We start from the raw sequence: 15000 nt of genomic DNA, 5'->3' as shown, positions 1-15000 counted from the left end.
TACAAGTACCATATAAACTTGTACTAACCTGTTTCATGGTCGGGTTGTCGGTGACTAAACCATCCCCCCACCAGGTTTTCTGGTGAGGAGGGTGTATGGATACGGACACCCAGCAGAGTTAAAAGCAATACCTGTCAAAGGGCGGAGGAGCTCCTTGTGAGCCAACAGTCAACCATTTCTGGTGCCTAACTACGTCTGCAGACGTCCTCTTGCAGTGGGTGACCTTTCCAAGGAGGTTGGTGGCAGGATTTGCACATCGGCTACCGTAAAACACTTCCTTCAATAAAATACACTAAAAAAGCAAAGAAAACTGAAAACCCACTCCGTGGGAGGACCTCCAATGCAGCTTCCCTTCACAGGGCAGCTCACCAGATGAAGGGACTGGGACAAAGCCTTCAGGACCCCTATTCTTTGATGATAGGAGGAAGACCTCTCTCTCATTTCCTGCTGAGTCTGGTTGTGGTGGTTTGTGTCAGGGTGGTGCAGAGGTGTTGTCCACCAGACAGCAGTCTCCGAGGGCTAACCTGAGGTGGTCCCTTCAGGTGGGTGCTTGGAATGTCCTCACTCTATGAGAGGATGATAACCTGTCTCTGCTGTTATCTGAGCTCCAGCATTTGAACGTCGGTATTGAAGCACTTTCTGAGGTTCAGAGACCATATCGTAGTGAGATCATGGTGGGTGGTTACACCTATTAGGTGTGGTTGCTCTGTTGGTACCATTCTCAGGGAGTTGCTGTAGCTGTGTCCAACAATCTGACTGCTATGATAATTGAGGTGACACCATTCACTGAGCATTTTATGAGACTGAGGATTAGACAATTTCTGGGTGTCATTTCCCTGGACTCTGTATATGCTCCGACTGAGGTGAGTGACCTCACTGTGAAACGCGCATTCTCTGTTGCACTCAAGTTTGTGGTTAATCAGGGCACCAGGTGAGATACTCTTCTAGTTTAGGGGATTTTAATGCATCGACTGCCACTGATAGGAATGTTTATGAGACATGTGTTGGTCCCCAAGGGTGTGGAACTGTCAACCAGAATAGCACCAAGTTCCTTAACTTTGCAAATATATCATGGACTTAGGGTGGCTTGTTCAAGGTAGGTGTCAGCGCCCACAGCCACAGTCCACAGCTGTACTTGGTATTCCAATGCTGGTGGTGTGGTGAAGGGGATTTACCATGTTATCTTTGATGGCTGCTGGAGGTTTCTACCAGGGTGCGAAGTATGGTGCTACCAAAGGGTCGACCTAAGTGCTCAGTTCCTCAATACCGTTCACAGGCTTGTTGTAGCAACTCTGAAGTTGCAGCTCAAATCCAAGAGAATGGTACCATCCAAGCATAGACAAGATGTTGGCAGGCTCAAAGAAGAAAGTGTAGTTGACGAGTTTGTGAACAGTTTCAGTGGGGGTCTCAGTGATTTGAGTGTTTCAGAGGATCATGAAGAGCTGTTGATTGTACCTTCAAGACAACCATCTTTGATGTTGCTGGTGGGTGTCTTGGAACCCACCATCAGGCAAAGAGGAACTATGTTTCCCAAGGGGCACTGGATACCATTGAACAGAGTCAGAGGGCTCGGCTTGATGGCAGAACTGAGCCATTCAGGGAGCTGAGGAGCCTATTGCTGACCCTCCATTCAGCTGTGAATCGCCTTTGTTTGTGGAAGCACAGGCTGCAGTGAACCGGATGAAAGATGGCAAAGCTCCTGGGATTTGTGGCATCCATGCTGAGCTTCTCAAGGCTGGTGAACATGCTGTACTCATGTTGCTGCATGCAGTTTTGTGCTCTGTTTGGAGCACAGGCATCATCCAAACTGACTGGAAGAGGGGCATTTTTGCACCTCTCTGGAAATGGAAGGGTGATAGCCAGGATTGCAACAACTACGGAGGGATGAGACTGCTCTTAGTGCCGGGCAAAGTCTTTCCTCGGATTATTCTTGATCAGGTTCGCCATTATTTGCTTGATTGCCAGCGGCCTGAGCAGTCTAGCTTTACACCAAATAGGTCAAAGATTGACTGTATCCTTGCTCTTCGGGTCCTCTCCGAATGCATGTGAGAGTTTCATCTTCTTCCAGCCGATGTTGATCTCCACTAAGCGATCGATTCAATGAATTGGGATTCCATCTGGAAGATCCTCAGTCTTCATGGGGTGCCACCAAAGCTGATGGATCTGATTTCTGAACTATAATGTGGTACGAAAAGTGCTGTGGGGTGTGGTGGTTCCACAACTTACTTATTTCCAGTTGTTGTTGTCTTTCGTCGGGGGTGTTTACTGGCCCCACACATTTCAGCACTTGTACGGACTGGATTCTGGGTAGGATGTCGGAGAGATCAAGCTACGGTGCATCATTTGAGAATGTCAGGATCTTTGACCTTGATTTCGCAGATGATGCAGTCATCTTTGCAGACACTCTGGACATCTTTGTGGGGGCCCTTGAGGTGCTCAATGAGGAGTCGGAGCCTCGGGGATTAGGGGTTTCCTGGGTCAAAACTAAGATCCAGGCTTTCAATGACATCTTGAATGCTACTACCTTATCTGTACATGTCTGTGCCAAGGATGTTGAGGTCACTGAGAGATTCACTTACCTTGGACTTACTTCCGTGATATTCACATCTCCGCCTGTTGAGCCAGAGGTCGATAGACATCTGGGTCGGGCCTGGGGAGTCGTGAATTCACTGGACCATGGGGTTATGGCGCTGTCGGTACCTATGCAGGACGAAAGTCCGACTCTTTAATTCCTTGGTGCTTCCAGTCTTGCTCTATGGATGTGAGGCTTGGACTCTGATCAAGAATCTGAGAAAAAGACAACTCTTTTGGCGCCAGGTCTCTTCGGAGATTCATTGGCTATCGCTGGACTTTGCGTCTTGTGAGCATTTGCTGAGAGAGACTCAGTTGAGTTTTGTTACCTGTATAATCTGTGAGCGTCAGCTGCTGCTGTATAGACATGTGGCTCATTTTCCTGATGCTGATCCTGCCCAACAGATTCTCTCAGCAAGGGAGCCTCGTGAGTGGAGGAGGACAATGGGCCGACCACGTGCCTCGTCGTTGCAGCAGGTTGATCGGAGACTCAAGGCATCTCAAGGAGATGGGGATGTTCCCAGCAACTGCCTGTACTGGGCACTGGCCAGATGGAAACTGCTGGAGTACGGGCAGAAAGTGGATATGGCGACGTGATGCATGCGCCCATGCCTGATCTGACCTGAACATTAAAAATGGTATGAAGGCATGGCGATCTTCGAAACAAACATGTGAGGAAGGTTAACAACATCTTTGGAGCCATTCAAAAATTACCATATCTGGTTTGTGGTCACAAATGAATGATTGTGTGGTGGGCCGTCCTGAACAGCTCAGTACAAGGGTGAAACCATGGTCAGGGGCTCCATTGTCCTGTATTTGTGACCTGTAAATCTCAGTTTCTAATTGATCCGAGTGTGCTCACATTCCCCCGACCACATTCCACCTCCTGTTTGATGTGCAGCAGGGCAGAGACAATGGATTGGGTGGCATACGGCCATTGTTGCTCACAGCTTGTGCAGTTTCTGCTGTTGCGAGACACGATCTGTGTTTTTCTGCTTCACCAAGTCAGGAGGTGTTTTGCATTTGATATATATATACAAACATATGTGTATAATATTCTTTGCAATTGAAAGCTCTCCAGATGATTGGAATCCCCCACAATGAGAGTGAACCACAAGGCCTGCTCAAGCTGTACCTGCACAGGAACCGAGTGCGGACTCTACACCATGAGCTCTCGGAACTACACAGCCTACATGTCCTCGCACGAGACACTAATAAGCTGGAGGATGTCCCTCCACTCATATTACAGACAGGTTGGTTGGTAGCTTCTCTATTTTTAAAACGTCTCCCACAATCTTGCTTATTCTGCTTTCTCAGCCCTCCAAGCCTCTCCAGCTCCTCCAAGATGCACATTCTCTTCCAGTAACACCTCCTGGTTCAACACAGTACTTTTGAAATGATGTCATCTGCCCCAGATTACTCCGCATGTATGCTCAAAAAACCCCTAGTAATTTTGGAGAGGCCTTGACATGTTTCATGCCTGCCAGATAATGATTGTAGAAGGAAATGATTATAAAACCATTTTAAGAAGTCAAAAATACTTATAAACGCACCTACGAGAAAGGGGTGTGCCCCTACACAATGAAACAGTTGGAGAATTTCCTGGTGAACTCGTCGTAAAAGTTGATATCTTGCAATCTGCACTGAAACAACTCGACGATATGGGCCCATGAAAGGCCGTAGGTTTGTAGATGGTGCGTTCTACCCAAACCTTCGTGCTTCTTTACACCGATGGGAGGGTCACCTCTGGGGCTTGTCGATGCAAACGGTAAGTTTAAAATCATGGTATTTACCATTAATCATGTTTGGGAGGATGGGGAGTTGAACCAAATCAGTGTTAAAACACGCACGCACGCACACAGTGCATGCGTAAAAGGCCTCATTTTGCATTCATAAGTCATTTTGTTGAAAGTCCCATCTTCCCAAAGTGCAGGTTTTTCCATCCATCTCCACTCTTTCGTTCCTCTTTCTCTCGTTTGTGGAGCTGCCTACCGAAGACTGTCCAATCCCACTATTCCCTCTCGTGTTTCAAGCAGGTGGTGCACCACCAGCTCATGTCATCCCCCATCCCTACCCATGATCTTTTCTACACCCGTAACCCTCTTACTTGCAGGTTAATGTTTGACAGTGCCATTACCTCCTCTCCTTGGTCATCTTTTCCAGTTGGGCTTCTTTTTAGAATTGCAAAATGCTGATTCATCTTGAGGCTGTTGAAAACAAGGTGTTTAGGACCTTTCTTAGTGTCTCGAGGCAAGCGGTGGATTCCCAAGGACCACCACTCTCTGACCAGTGGAAAACTGGTGAGCTTGCTATTTCTTATAACATCCGGTCTTGCTCCTCCTGCCCTTTTATATGTTCGTCCGTCTCAAACCACCCCAGGTCCAATATTTTAGAAGCCCTCACCTGCTCACCCTCCCGAAGTCGAGACTACTTTCCCATCCATATTCGTTTTACTCTTGTTCTCTCGAATATGGAGTTGGCTCCGTGAGTCCGTTGTCTGGTCCTCCTCACTTCAGTCTTTCAAATCCCTTGCCCATCACTAATACACATCTTCAATCTCTTCTACACATACTCATTCATTCTCATTCTGTTCCTCTCCGGGCCATCGTTACTCGTTTTTGTGTCATTCCTCTTTGTGTATGTCCACCCCCTACACACTCTGGTAGTTTGTGAACCTGCTGACCTTTGTCTTGTTCTTCTGTATGCAACACAAGGCTGCGAGTAGCATCACTGGTTTAGGTGGATGTAGCTGTGCTCAGGGACGGACTAAACAGGCCTTGGGCCACTGGCAGTCACCCAACCATGGGCCATCCTACTCCCCTTCCCATCCCGTAGTAATAGACATCAGTGAGCTAAGTCACAGTGCACTATGATAAGTTTGTACAAGGTCAAAGTCAGGTCAGGTTTGGATCTCAGGATATGTTCACAATGATGCTCATTTAATATTTTATTCTGCTAAAAAAAGGGGGGGAAACCTTCTATGAACAATAAGCAAGAGCGCTTTAATGAAAAAAAAACGTGACATTTTGAAACGAAATTGACAATGACAACAATTTAGAACAAGATTGCGCAATTTATTTGCAAGACCATCATTTGTCACTTACATTCCAAGATGCAGACCGTTTTTACACAGAAACCTCATCCTTGATAGGTCCTGACCTCATCCTTGATAGGTTTTAGTTTTGAGAAGGACCGTTCACTCTCACCACTGCGATTCAATACCCTCACCGGCAGATATTTCAATGTTAGGAAATGTTTGGGTGAGGGTGTGTGTACGGAGCAATTGGTACATTCTCAGTTCTGCTGACTTGCTTTGTTTGTGTGAGGTTTCAACCTCTGTTGGAGATTCCAGCCAAGGGAGAAAACTGGATGAATGCAACTGTCAGGGACGCCTCTCCGTGGTGGTTGTACTCCCCAAAGCAGGTCAGGGGCCAAATCGTCCCCATTCTTCTCTGCTGCCCGGACTCGTCAGGGCAGCGTGGTCACGGTCAGAATGCCGATTGGTCCCAATAAACCGGCCCTTTCCCCCTTGTCTCTTTCCCTTTTTCTCTAACTCTGTTGTGCTGACTTTGTGAAAGTGGGGGTACACCATCCTGGATGTGCGTATCTTTGGATCACTCCTGGGAGATCGATCGGCTGTCTCTGTGCCGGGCTTGTTCGAGAGAACTGTCAAGGGCTATACTACAACAACAACAACAACAACAACAACATTGATTAATACAACCAGTGACAACAGAATAAATTCACTTTCAATGGTAGATTCCAGATCTTTGGAATAGGAAGGGGCAAGATTTTCTGTTTTTTGCTTGATCTAATGAATCGAGAGAGAGAGGCAGTATGGCTTGGACAGGAATCCAAAATTATCGTTGATTTCCTTGTATGCTCCAAGATGGTGGTTCAAGGCACTGACAAGCTGATGAATGATAACAAATAACACCTCAGTCTTAAATTTCTCCTTGGGTGACAGCACAGTGTCTTCAGTGTCACCATTGTCAAAGTGGCGGTTGTGCATCGGGACGCGCCTTCTGGGCTGAATTGCACTTGTTATGGCAACACCGTTTAAGTTTAATCCCGAGGTCTTCGAAGTCCTCAAGCTCCATCCACTGGGTCTTTACAAAATCAACAAAAGACTCCAGTAAGGATACCGCAACATTCAGATTGAAGCGAAAGACTGGTCTGCTGAAAGTGCCCTAAGACTGGGATCCAAATAATCATGAGTATAGTTGAATCCAGTTTGCCCAGTTTATCAAGGATTCACTGAGATTCATATCGGCACTCCACTTTCTGTTCCATGTCAGTCACCAGGTATTCCAATACTTCACATATGGGAATGTAACCTTGGAGAAGGGCTACCACTGCTCCATATCTTTCTGACCATTGAGTACCTGAAAGCTACTTGACAACAGACAGTCCTAAAAGGATTCAAATTTTCACGAAGCACTCACCAGCGATACATCGATGCAGAGAGACAAGTGTTGTACACTGTGAAAGAACATGAAGACCACTGGGCTACATTTGGCAGCACTTTACCCCACAACCACAATGTTGAGTGAGTGAACTGCACATGGTGTAAACGTCGCATATGGACATTGCTCCCTGATGATAATGTGGACACCGATGTATTTCCCAATCATCTACCCCTGTATGGGCCCCTTCTTCGCTTGGATCCTGGGTGACTGCCCCATCCACCCCTCCCCCACCCCATTTCCGACCCTCTTATTACTGTAAGAGCAGCACAGCCAATTTGTCCAGGGTGTCTGTGATAGCTCGCCGACTCTTTGCAAAGTACACCCCAGAATCTTTAACGTCCACCAACTAATGCTGGTAGACTGAACGCCCAGTTTAACGTCCATCTGAGGGACAGCAGACGCATTAATGCTTCGCCTTGCCTTGAGACACCAAGTTCAAACCCAGGCTAGACAACTCAGAGGTGAATGTGCGTTTTTCTCGGCCATCCTACCAGCCCTGTCCTTTGTCATTCACCTCCTTCATGAGACTACACCCTTGTATAAGAAAACATCACAGTGGCCTTTTTGTGCATGCACAGGGTGCTGCATCTCAAAGCACACTACAATACCAAGGCAGAAAAAAAAAAGTTTGCCATTGACGAGATTTCAGGGAAACCTTTATTCAGTCAAGTGTGATTAATACAACCAGTGACAATTCCAATGCATCTTTGACAAAGTGCAAAGAGTTATATTTTGAAAACAAAAAATGTCTACACTTCTTGAAAATGAAATGCCTCAACCTTGGATTTAAATATTGTACTGACAATGATTTCATCCTGTTTGAAATATGACTCTCAGTGAAGAGGGCATGCACTCATAAAACATACACACAGGTAAATGGCAACAGTGTTTCACATGTCCAGCATACGCTCCACACATTGTTGAAGGTCCGTCCATCCTTTCTGCAAGATGGCATGGTGTATTTCAACAGAGGACTTCGAAAAAAGTTTTGTCAGGAGAAGCTATCTCAGAGATCTTGCGATATATATATATATATATATATATATATATATATATATATATATATATATATATATATATATATATATATATATATATATATATATATATGAGCCTGGTGTTGGCGCAGTGGTAAGGGCAGTGGCTTGGGATCCAAAAGGTCCTGAGTTCAAGCTCCGTTGGGCCACTGAATTAATACACCAGGGGGTTGACTCAGCCTGTCATCCTTCCGAGGTCGGCGAAATGAGTACCAGTATACTGGGCCGGTGTATACCCCGGTTAAAATAGGTGTACCATATCCCTGTGTCGTAAGAGGCGACCAGGGTTGCGTCAGGAAGGGCATCCGGCGTAAAACATGTGCCAAATCACTATGCGGATCATAGGGATGATCCGCTGTGGCGACCCCTAACGGGAGCAGCCGAAAGAAGAAGAAGAAGAAATATATATATATATATATATATATATATATATATATATATATATATATATATATATATATATATATATATATATATATATATATATATATATATATATATATATATATATATATACTGTCGGACCCCGACATTCGCGGATTCGTGGACCGCGCATATTCGCAGTTCATAAAATGTGACCTGCTTCTGCATTAGCGGCCATGTGCTTCATGTATTCGCGGTTGTTGTGACCTACTTCTACATTTGAGGTCCTGTGCTTCGTGTATTCGCGGGTATTCACAGGCGTATCCATGATTATTCTGACCTGCTTCAATATTAGCGGCCATTTGCTTCACGTATTCATGGTTTTTATGACCTGCTTCTTCATATGCAGTCCTGTGCTTTGCCTATTCGTGGTTTTTCTGACTTGCTTCTACATTCGCGGCCTTGTGCTTCATGTATTCGTGACTTTTCGCTGGCGTATTCACGGTAATTCTGACCCGTTTCTGCATTAGCGGTCCTGTGCTTCACGTATTCGTGGTTTTTCTGACCTGCTTCGACATTCACAGCCTTGTGCTTCATGTGTTCACGGTTTTTCGCAGGCATATTCGTAGTTATTCTGACCTGCTTCTACATTCGTGGCCCTGTGCTTCACGTATTCATGTTTTTTCTGACCTGTTTCTCCATTCGCGGCCTTGTGCTTCATATATTCACAGTTATTCTGACCTGTTTCTGCATTAGCGGCCTTGTGCTTCACGTATTCATGGTTTTTCTGACCTGCTTCTCCATTTGTGGTCCTGTGCTTCACGTATTCATGGTTTTTCTGACCTGCTTCTACATTTGCAGTCTTGTGCTTCGTGTATTCACGATTTTTCATGGGATTTTGGATTTTCCCTTATGAATCACGAACCGCCGGTGACCTATCCCCCCTTTTCCCATTGAAACAATGCCCCGACATTTGCGGATTCGATAGTCGCGGCATTTTTCAGGAATGTATCCCCTGCGAAAGGCGGGATCTGACAGTATATACATATAGTTGAGATTGACAAGTTCATAGCCCAGCATATAAATAGTCAATAACTGAGGAGACTAGTTTCTGGCAACGTACAAACTCTTATAATAAAAACTAAACAATCGTTCTTTTGGGGTTTTTTTGGATACATGGTTGAGGCTCATGGAAGAACTAGAGCAAAATGAAATATGGGCTGGGGTAAACACCAACTGCAGAGTAGACGTGAGAGTGAGACCAAGGGGAGGCGGAGAAGGACACTTGGGGGTGAACAAGCTGCACGCAAGTTAAATGAAACGTAGCAAGGAGAAGAAGGGAATGGTGTGGATGACACAGAAAGGGAAGGAACAAACCAACCGATAACCAACAAACCAAAAGAAGAGTGCTTGCAAATGGGGTTATTTGGGGAAGAATAAATCATGAGTATGGATGGGCGCTGACCTGAGGTAGTGGTTAACAGCTGTCTTGAAGCCCTGGAGGGAAGAATTGGACTGAACAGAATTGAGGAAGTTGGTTCCATGGATGACAGAAAAGAGGAGCAATGAGCCTGGATTGTTTGTAGGTTGTTTTCCGATGTCTCTACGTTCGGTCACGCACTAACTGCTCAACCCTCACGTGCTGTGCTCAGGTTGCGTTCGGAGCATTTACTGAAGAGGAAAAACAAAAGGAACCGTGATGAGGTTTCTGCAAGTTTTAAACGGTAACGTCCTCGCCTCCCTTTACGATTTACGTCCTGAGTTCAGGCAGGAGTCGGGTTTTATGAACTAGCAGGGAAGCTGAACTTCACCGTTAGATGAGTTTACTCTGCGCAACTAGTGGAAATTGCCATCCGACCCACCCTGCACACAAACCTACTACTCACGTTGCCACGGAATGGAAACGCTGTGACACGTATGTCACCTCTACCTGTGGGATATATTGCGTCTGTATCTCTAAAACGCTTTGTTGTAAAAGCATGTCACTCCGACCCAGAGTTGTGCTTATGACAACCATCATGCGTTACCTTGAGGTTGGGGTTGACCAGCAATGCCTGGGTAGCCCTTCAGCTTCAGGTGTCTCGTTAGTCCGAACACAATACGCTGATCAGAAACATGAGCAACGAGAAATAATTAATAATTCATGTGAAAAGGTTGGATGTGGAGGCTGTGAGGGTTGGTTAATGGGTGACCTCGAGGCTGTGAGGGTTGGGTACTCAACTCCACTGCAACCATTTAAAAAAGAACTAAACTCCACTGCAACTAGAATGGCACTTGGTAGAGCGCATACCTCCACCAGGCTGAACAGTTTGCATTTTGTATCCCACTGATGGGCAGGATCTGCATCGGGACCTAAACCAAAATGTAATTAGCAACTCATCCACCAAGTTTTGTCATAATCTATCCACAACCTTTTTGAGATATCATACTAACAGACAAACAAACAGAGAAGGGTGAGAACACAACCTCAGTCCACCTTCAGTAGAGGAGGTAAAAACGTTCAAAAAATAAAGAGGAAAATAGACATGAAATAAATGAATGAATAAATTGGTTTTGAGGGATAGATGTGGTGGTGTTTGCGGGTGAGTGGTGTTCTATGAGCAAAGATCGCTAAGGGCGAGTGTCACGCTTCAGGATGCCCCGAGGACACTCCTCATTTTGCTCCACACGCTCTACGTTGATAGTTCGCTGCGACTGCTGGTTCGCTTCCTCTGCGCCATCCCCGACCAAAGTGACCCCAAGAGCTACCTGTGGGATGCCGCCGCACGGGTTGTGGTCATATGAGAGCAGACTCAGGTGCACCAGATGCTCGAGGTTCGGAAAAGCAAAGATGTGGTTACGGTCCAAGTCGATGACTTCGAGGACATCCATGCGGCACAACACTTTTGGGAATTCGTCGAAGCGGTTACCGTAGAGCCAAAGACCGCGCAAGTTGCTGGCAGCCGAGAGACCAACAGGCAGAGACCGAAGCCTGTTGTCCCCCAGCTGCAGAGCGCGCAGCTGCAGGAGCTTGCACAGCACGGGCGGGAAGTGTCGGAAAAAGTTGTTTTCGAGCCAGAGAGCCTTGAGGTTCTCCAGATGACGCAAGTCCTCGGGCAGGGTCTGCAAGCGGTTGCTGCCCAGGTAGAGGCGACAGAGTTCCCTGAGTGCGCACACGGGTGGAGGGACCTCCTCCAGTTTATTGGAGTCCAGTGCGAGGATGCGGAGGCAGTGCAACTGCGAGAGCTCCTCGGGTAGGGTCCGCAATCGGTTCCCACTCAGGTATAGCTTCAGCAAATGCGTGAAAGCGAACAGTGGAGGTGGAGGGTGGCGCAACCCACGACTACTGAGGTCCAGCATGTGGTCCGCGCTTATCTCGTCCGGCTCCACGGTGGCTGGTCTCTGCAAGACCGCCGTCACCTTCTGGAGGGCTCCGCCCATTCTCATAGTCACCGAAGCACGCTCGCTGCCTTTACTCAGTGTCCCCCATTGTGTCCAAGAGTGGCAGCGTTTCAGGTAGAGTGGCTTGCGGGTCTGCCGTCTGAATCTGACACCCCCAGAGAGACGCGAGTGATCCGCAATCCTCTCCGGTGCGTGTCCGCCCAGAAAACCCCGCATGCTGTGCCTGCATCTCAGTAAGCACAGAATGAGCAGTAAAACGTGTGTTCACATGTGAGCTCTCAGCAAAGAACTTGGAAACCCCGCCCCGTGAAACTCCCTGTTGGGTTCTTCACATTCTCATACTCGTCTTTCTCTCGTCCGGGACAGCAATCAGCAGAACTCCATTCGGTTTGTGATTTTTCTTGTCCGATTTTGATTCCACGTGAAAGGAATTGATTCTGAGGTGTACGCGGGATTTAGCAGCCAATTAAGCCGGCTGTCTCATCTTCGTTCCATTCAGTCCGCTAATGCAGTCCAACTATTGTTGGCAGAGTGTGGAGCTCTTTGATGTGAAAACAAACCCATGGCCTTTAAACCTGTGACATACGATCAACTTGGGAACTACAAGGAAATACAAGGATCTTCAACGCATGAGGAGACCATTAGGCCCATTAAGCCTGCGAAGTCATGCCAACATCTCGGTACTCCCCCATCCCGGCCACGACCTGCAGATACACATCCAGCTCAATCTTGAAACAGTCCAACGACTCCACTGGCACAACCCTTGTAGAGCTGCAGGAAGACCATCATTATATTCCACACGTTCATCACTCCGACTTCAGTCTGAGTGAAAGACCCATGCCTGACTATATCAACCACCACCCCAACTCCTCTTCTTTACTGTGTGTGTGTGTGTGTGTGTGTGTGTGTGTGTGTGTGTGTGTGTGTGTGTGTGTGTGTGTGTGTGTGTGTGTGTGTGTGTGTGTGTGTGTGTGTGTGTGTGTGTGTGTGTGTGTGTGTGTGTGTGTGTGTGTGTGTGTGTGTGTGTGTGTGTGTGTGTGTGTGTGTGTGTGTGTGTGTGTGTGTGCGCGCGCGCGTTTGCGTCCGTCCAAGCCATAACTTCTTTACCATTTGAGTGTTTGTTCTCAAATTTTCAACAGGTTATTATGAGAATATGGAGAGAAGACAAATTAATAATTCGGTCAAAAGGTCAAAGGTACCATTTAGCATATGGAAGAAGAAGAATAAGTCCAAATTCAAATCGGACGGGCTTTGCATTTTCAGATGTTTTCTCGTTATGTATTAATCTCCATGAGATCTGCTGTTCCCCGTTCCAGGACCCGTGGAATCTCTCCCTGACAACTTGAAATCCTCCAAACTCAACACTCTACCCTCATACTAAGAGTTCCATAAACACATCTGACAACTACCTGTCTATCCTTACAATCTCCATTCTCGATCCTCATGGAATCCTCTACATTAATTCCCTCCTTCATGCCATTCCTTACTCTTGCTGCAAAATTGTCTCTAACCCAGATAGCCACGCGATGTGCACCCCCTCCGATCTTCCATTTCCTATATCCCATCACACGTATACATATTGTAGTCTTCTTGTCCAGTACTCCAACTACTCTCGTCATTCAACCAAGTCCCACTTACTGCAATTCTATCGTATGCCACACGACATACTTTAGCCTCAAGCCCTTACATAGATTGTACAAAGCAACAACACAACACAAGGATGAGATACATACACCCCTTTAGACACCTATCATTCTCCATTCTTCCTCCACATTTCCTTCACTCTCGTGAAAATCCATGTGATGATGTGACCATTGCACACTGACCATTTTGTGTGTTCCTTTTTATTTATCCGTGTGCAGCCGGTGGCTGTATCATTTTCTGGGGGTGTTGCTGTGCCACTGATGCAGTGCCCACTGTTACCAGTAAGCTGGTACTCATTTTGCCGACAATGGAAGGATGACAGGATGAGTCAACCCTCCTCGTGTTAGTTCAACAGGAAAAAAAACAGGGGCTTGAACTCAAGACCGAAAGATCTTAAGCCAGCCACCTTAACCATGAAGCCAACACGAAGCTCTTTTGGGTGGTGGTCCATGGTAATACCTCTCCATATTATGCCTATTTACTTGTCTTAATTTTCTGTGACCAACCACCGAATTCTTCCCCTTCACCACAAGTTGGCCCCACCCTGGCGTTCCACTGGAAGCCGAAGGCTGTTCAGACTGCGTGGGATCTCCGGATGGAGAGGCCTCACGCAGACGGCGCCCAGACTCCGTAAAAGGAAACAGAGGCCCGCGGGAGGTGTGAGATCATTTCCCTTCATCCGAACACCTCGGATTTTGAACATGTTTGGCCGTGAGAACCAACACCCACGCTGCATTACATTCATGCTCCTCCCATTTTTATTGTCTCTCCTCCCTCTGCCTTTTTTTTATTCGAACATTGATTCATTCCCCTCCCATTTTCCTCTCCTCCGCCCATTTTCCATCTTTCTCCACTAATTGTGAGTGGGTGTGCCCCATGCAGGAAAAGCAAAGAAATTGTAATCATACTCAGAGAGTAGTTAATGCAGAAATGGTCTACCTGGAAAAAATTGGCAACAAAAATAGTGGGCAGGCTTCCCTCACACTGCCTTCCCATTTCCTTCCCTCACACTGCCTTCCCATTCCCTTCCCTCAAACTGCCTTCCCATTCCCTTCCCTCACACTACCATCCCATTCCCTTCCTCACACTACCTTCCCATTCCCTTCCCTCACACTGCTTTCCCATTCCCTTCCCTCACACTAGCTTCCCATTCCCTTCCTTCACACTGCTTTCCCATTCCCTTCCCTCACATGACCATCCCATTCCTTTCCCTCACACTGCCTTCCTATTCCCTTCCCTCAAACTGCCTTCCCATTCCCTTCCCTTCCCTCACACTGCCTTCCCATTGCCTTTCCTCACACGACCATCCCATTCCCTTCCTCACACTACCTTCCCATTCCCTTCCCTCACACTGCTTTCCCATTCCCTTCCCTCACACTACCTTCCCATTCCCTTCCCTCACACTGCCTTCCCATTCCCTTCCCTCACATGACCATTCCATTCCTTTCCCTCACACTGCCTTCCTATTCCCTTCCCTCAAACTGCCTTCCCATTCCCTTCCCTCACACTGCCTTCCCATTCCCTTTCCTCACACT

The 15000-nt window shown here is 46.9% G+C and overlaps 2 protein-coding genes and 1 long non-coding RNA gene across 6 annotated transcripts in view; 2 read left to right on the top strand and 1 right to left on the bottom strand.

Annotated features, from left to right (window-relative positions):
* The window catches only part of LOC147035668 (uncharacterized), a 113387-nt gene that overhangs the window by 62249 nt on the left and 36138 nt on the right, over positions 1-15000 (top strand). The window lies entirely within an intron of this gene.
* LOC147035670 (uncharacterized) lies at positions 7668-12037 on the bottom strand. Its single transcript, XM_085846420.1, has one exon. It carries the CDS (start codon positions 12035-12037, stop codon positions 11051-11053), a length of 987 nt encoding a protein of 328 aa, XP_085702546.1. The 3' UTR covers positions 7668-11050.
* Positions 12397-15000, top strand: part of LOC147035669 (uncharacterized) — a 33135-nt gene continuing 30531 nt past the window's right edge. Inside the window, exons 1-2 of one of the 3 annotated variants that reach the window (XM_085846429.1) lie at positions 12397-12501; positions 13684-14176. The gene's annotated coding sequence lies outside the window, so the exon portion shown is untranslated. Of the gene's footprint in view, positions 12502-12753; positions 14177-15000 lie in introns of those variants that run through there. The other 2 variants (XM_085846446.1, XM_085846438.1) reach the window with 2 other exon arrangements.

This window comes from Eptatretus burgeri, chromosome 1, assembly GCF_056783735.1.
Source record: "Eptatretus burgeri isolate ZD-2024b chromosome 1, Ebu_testis_v1, whole genome shotgun sequence".
Classification (NCBI taxonomy): Eukaryota; Metazoa; Chordata; class Myxini; order Myxiniformes; family Myxinidae; genus Eptatretus; species Eptatretus burgeri.
This window is presented reverse-complemented; position numbering and strand designations above follow the sequence as displayed.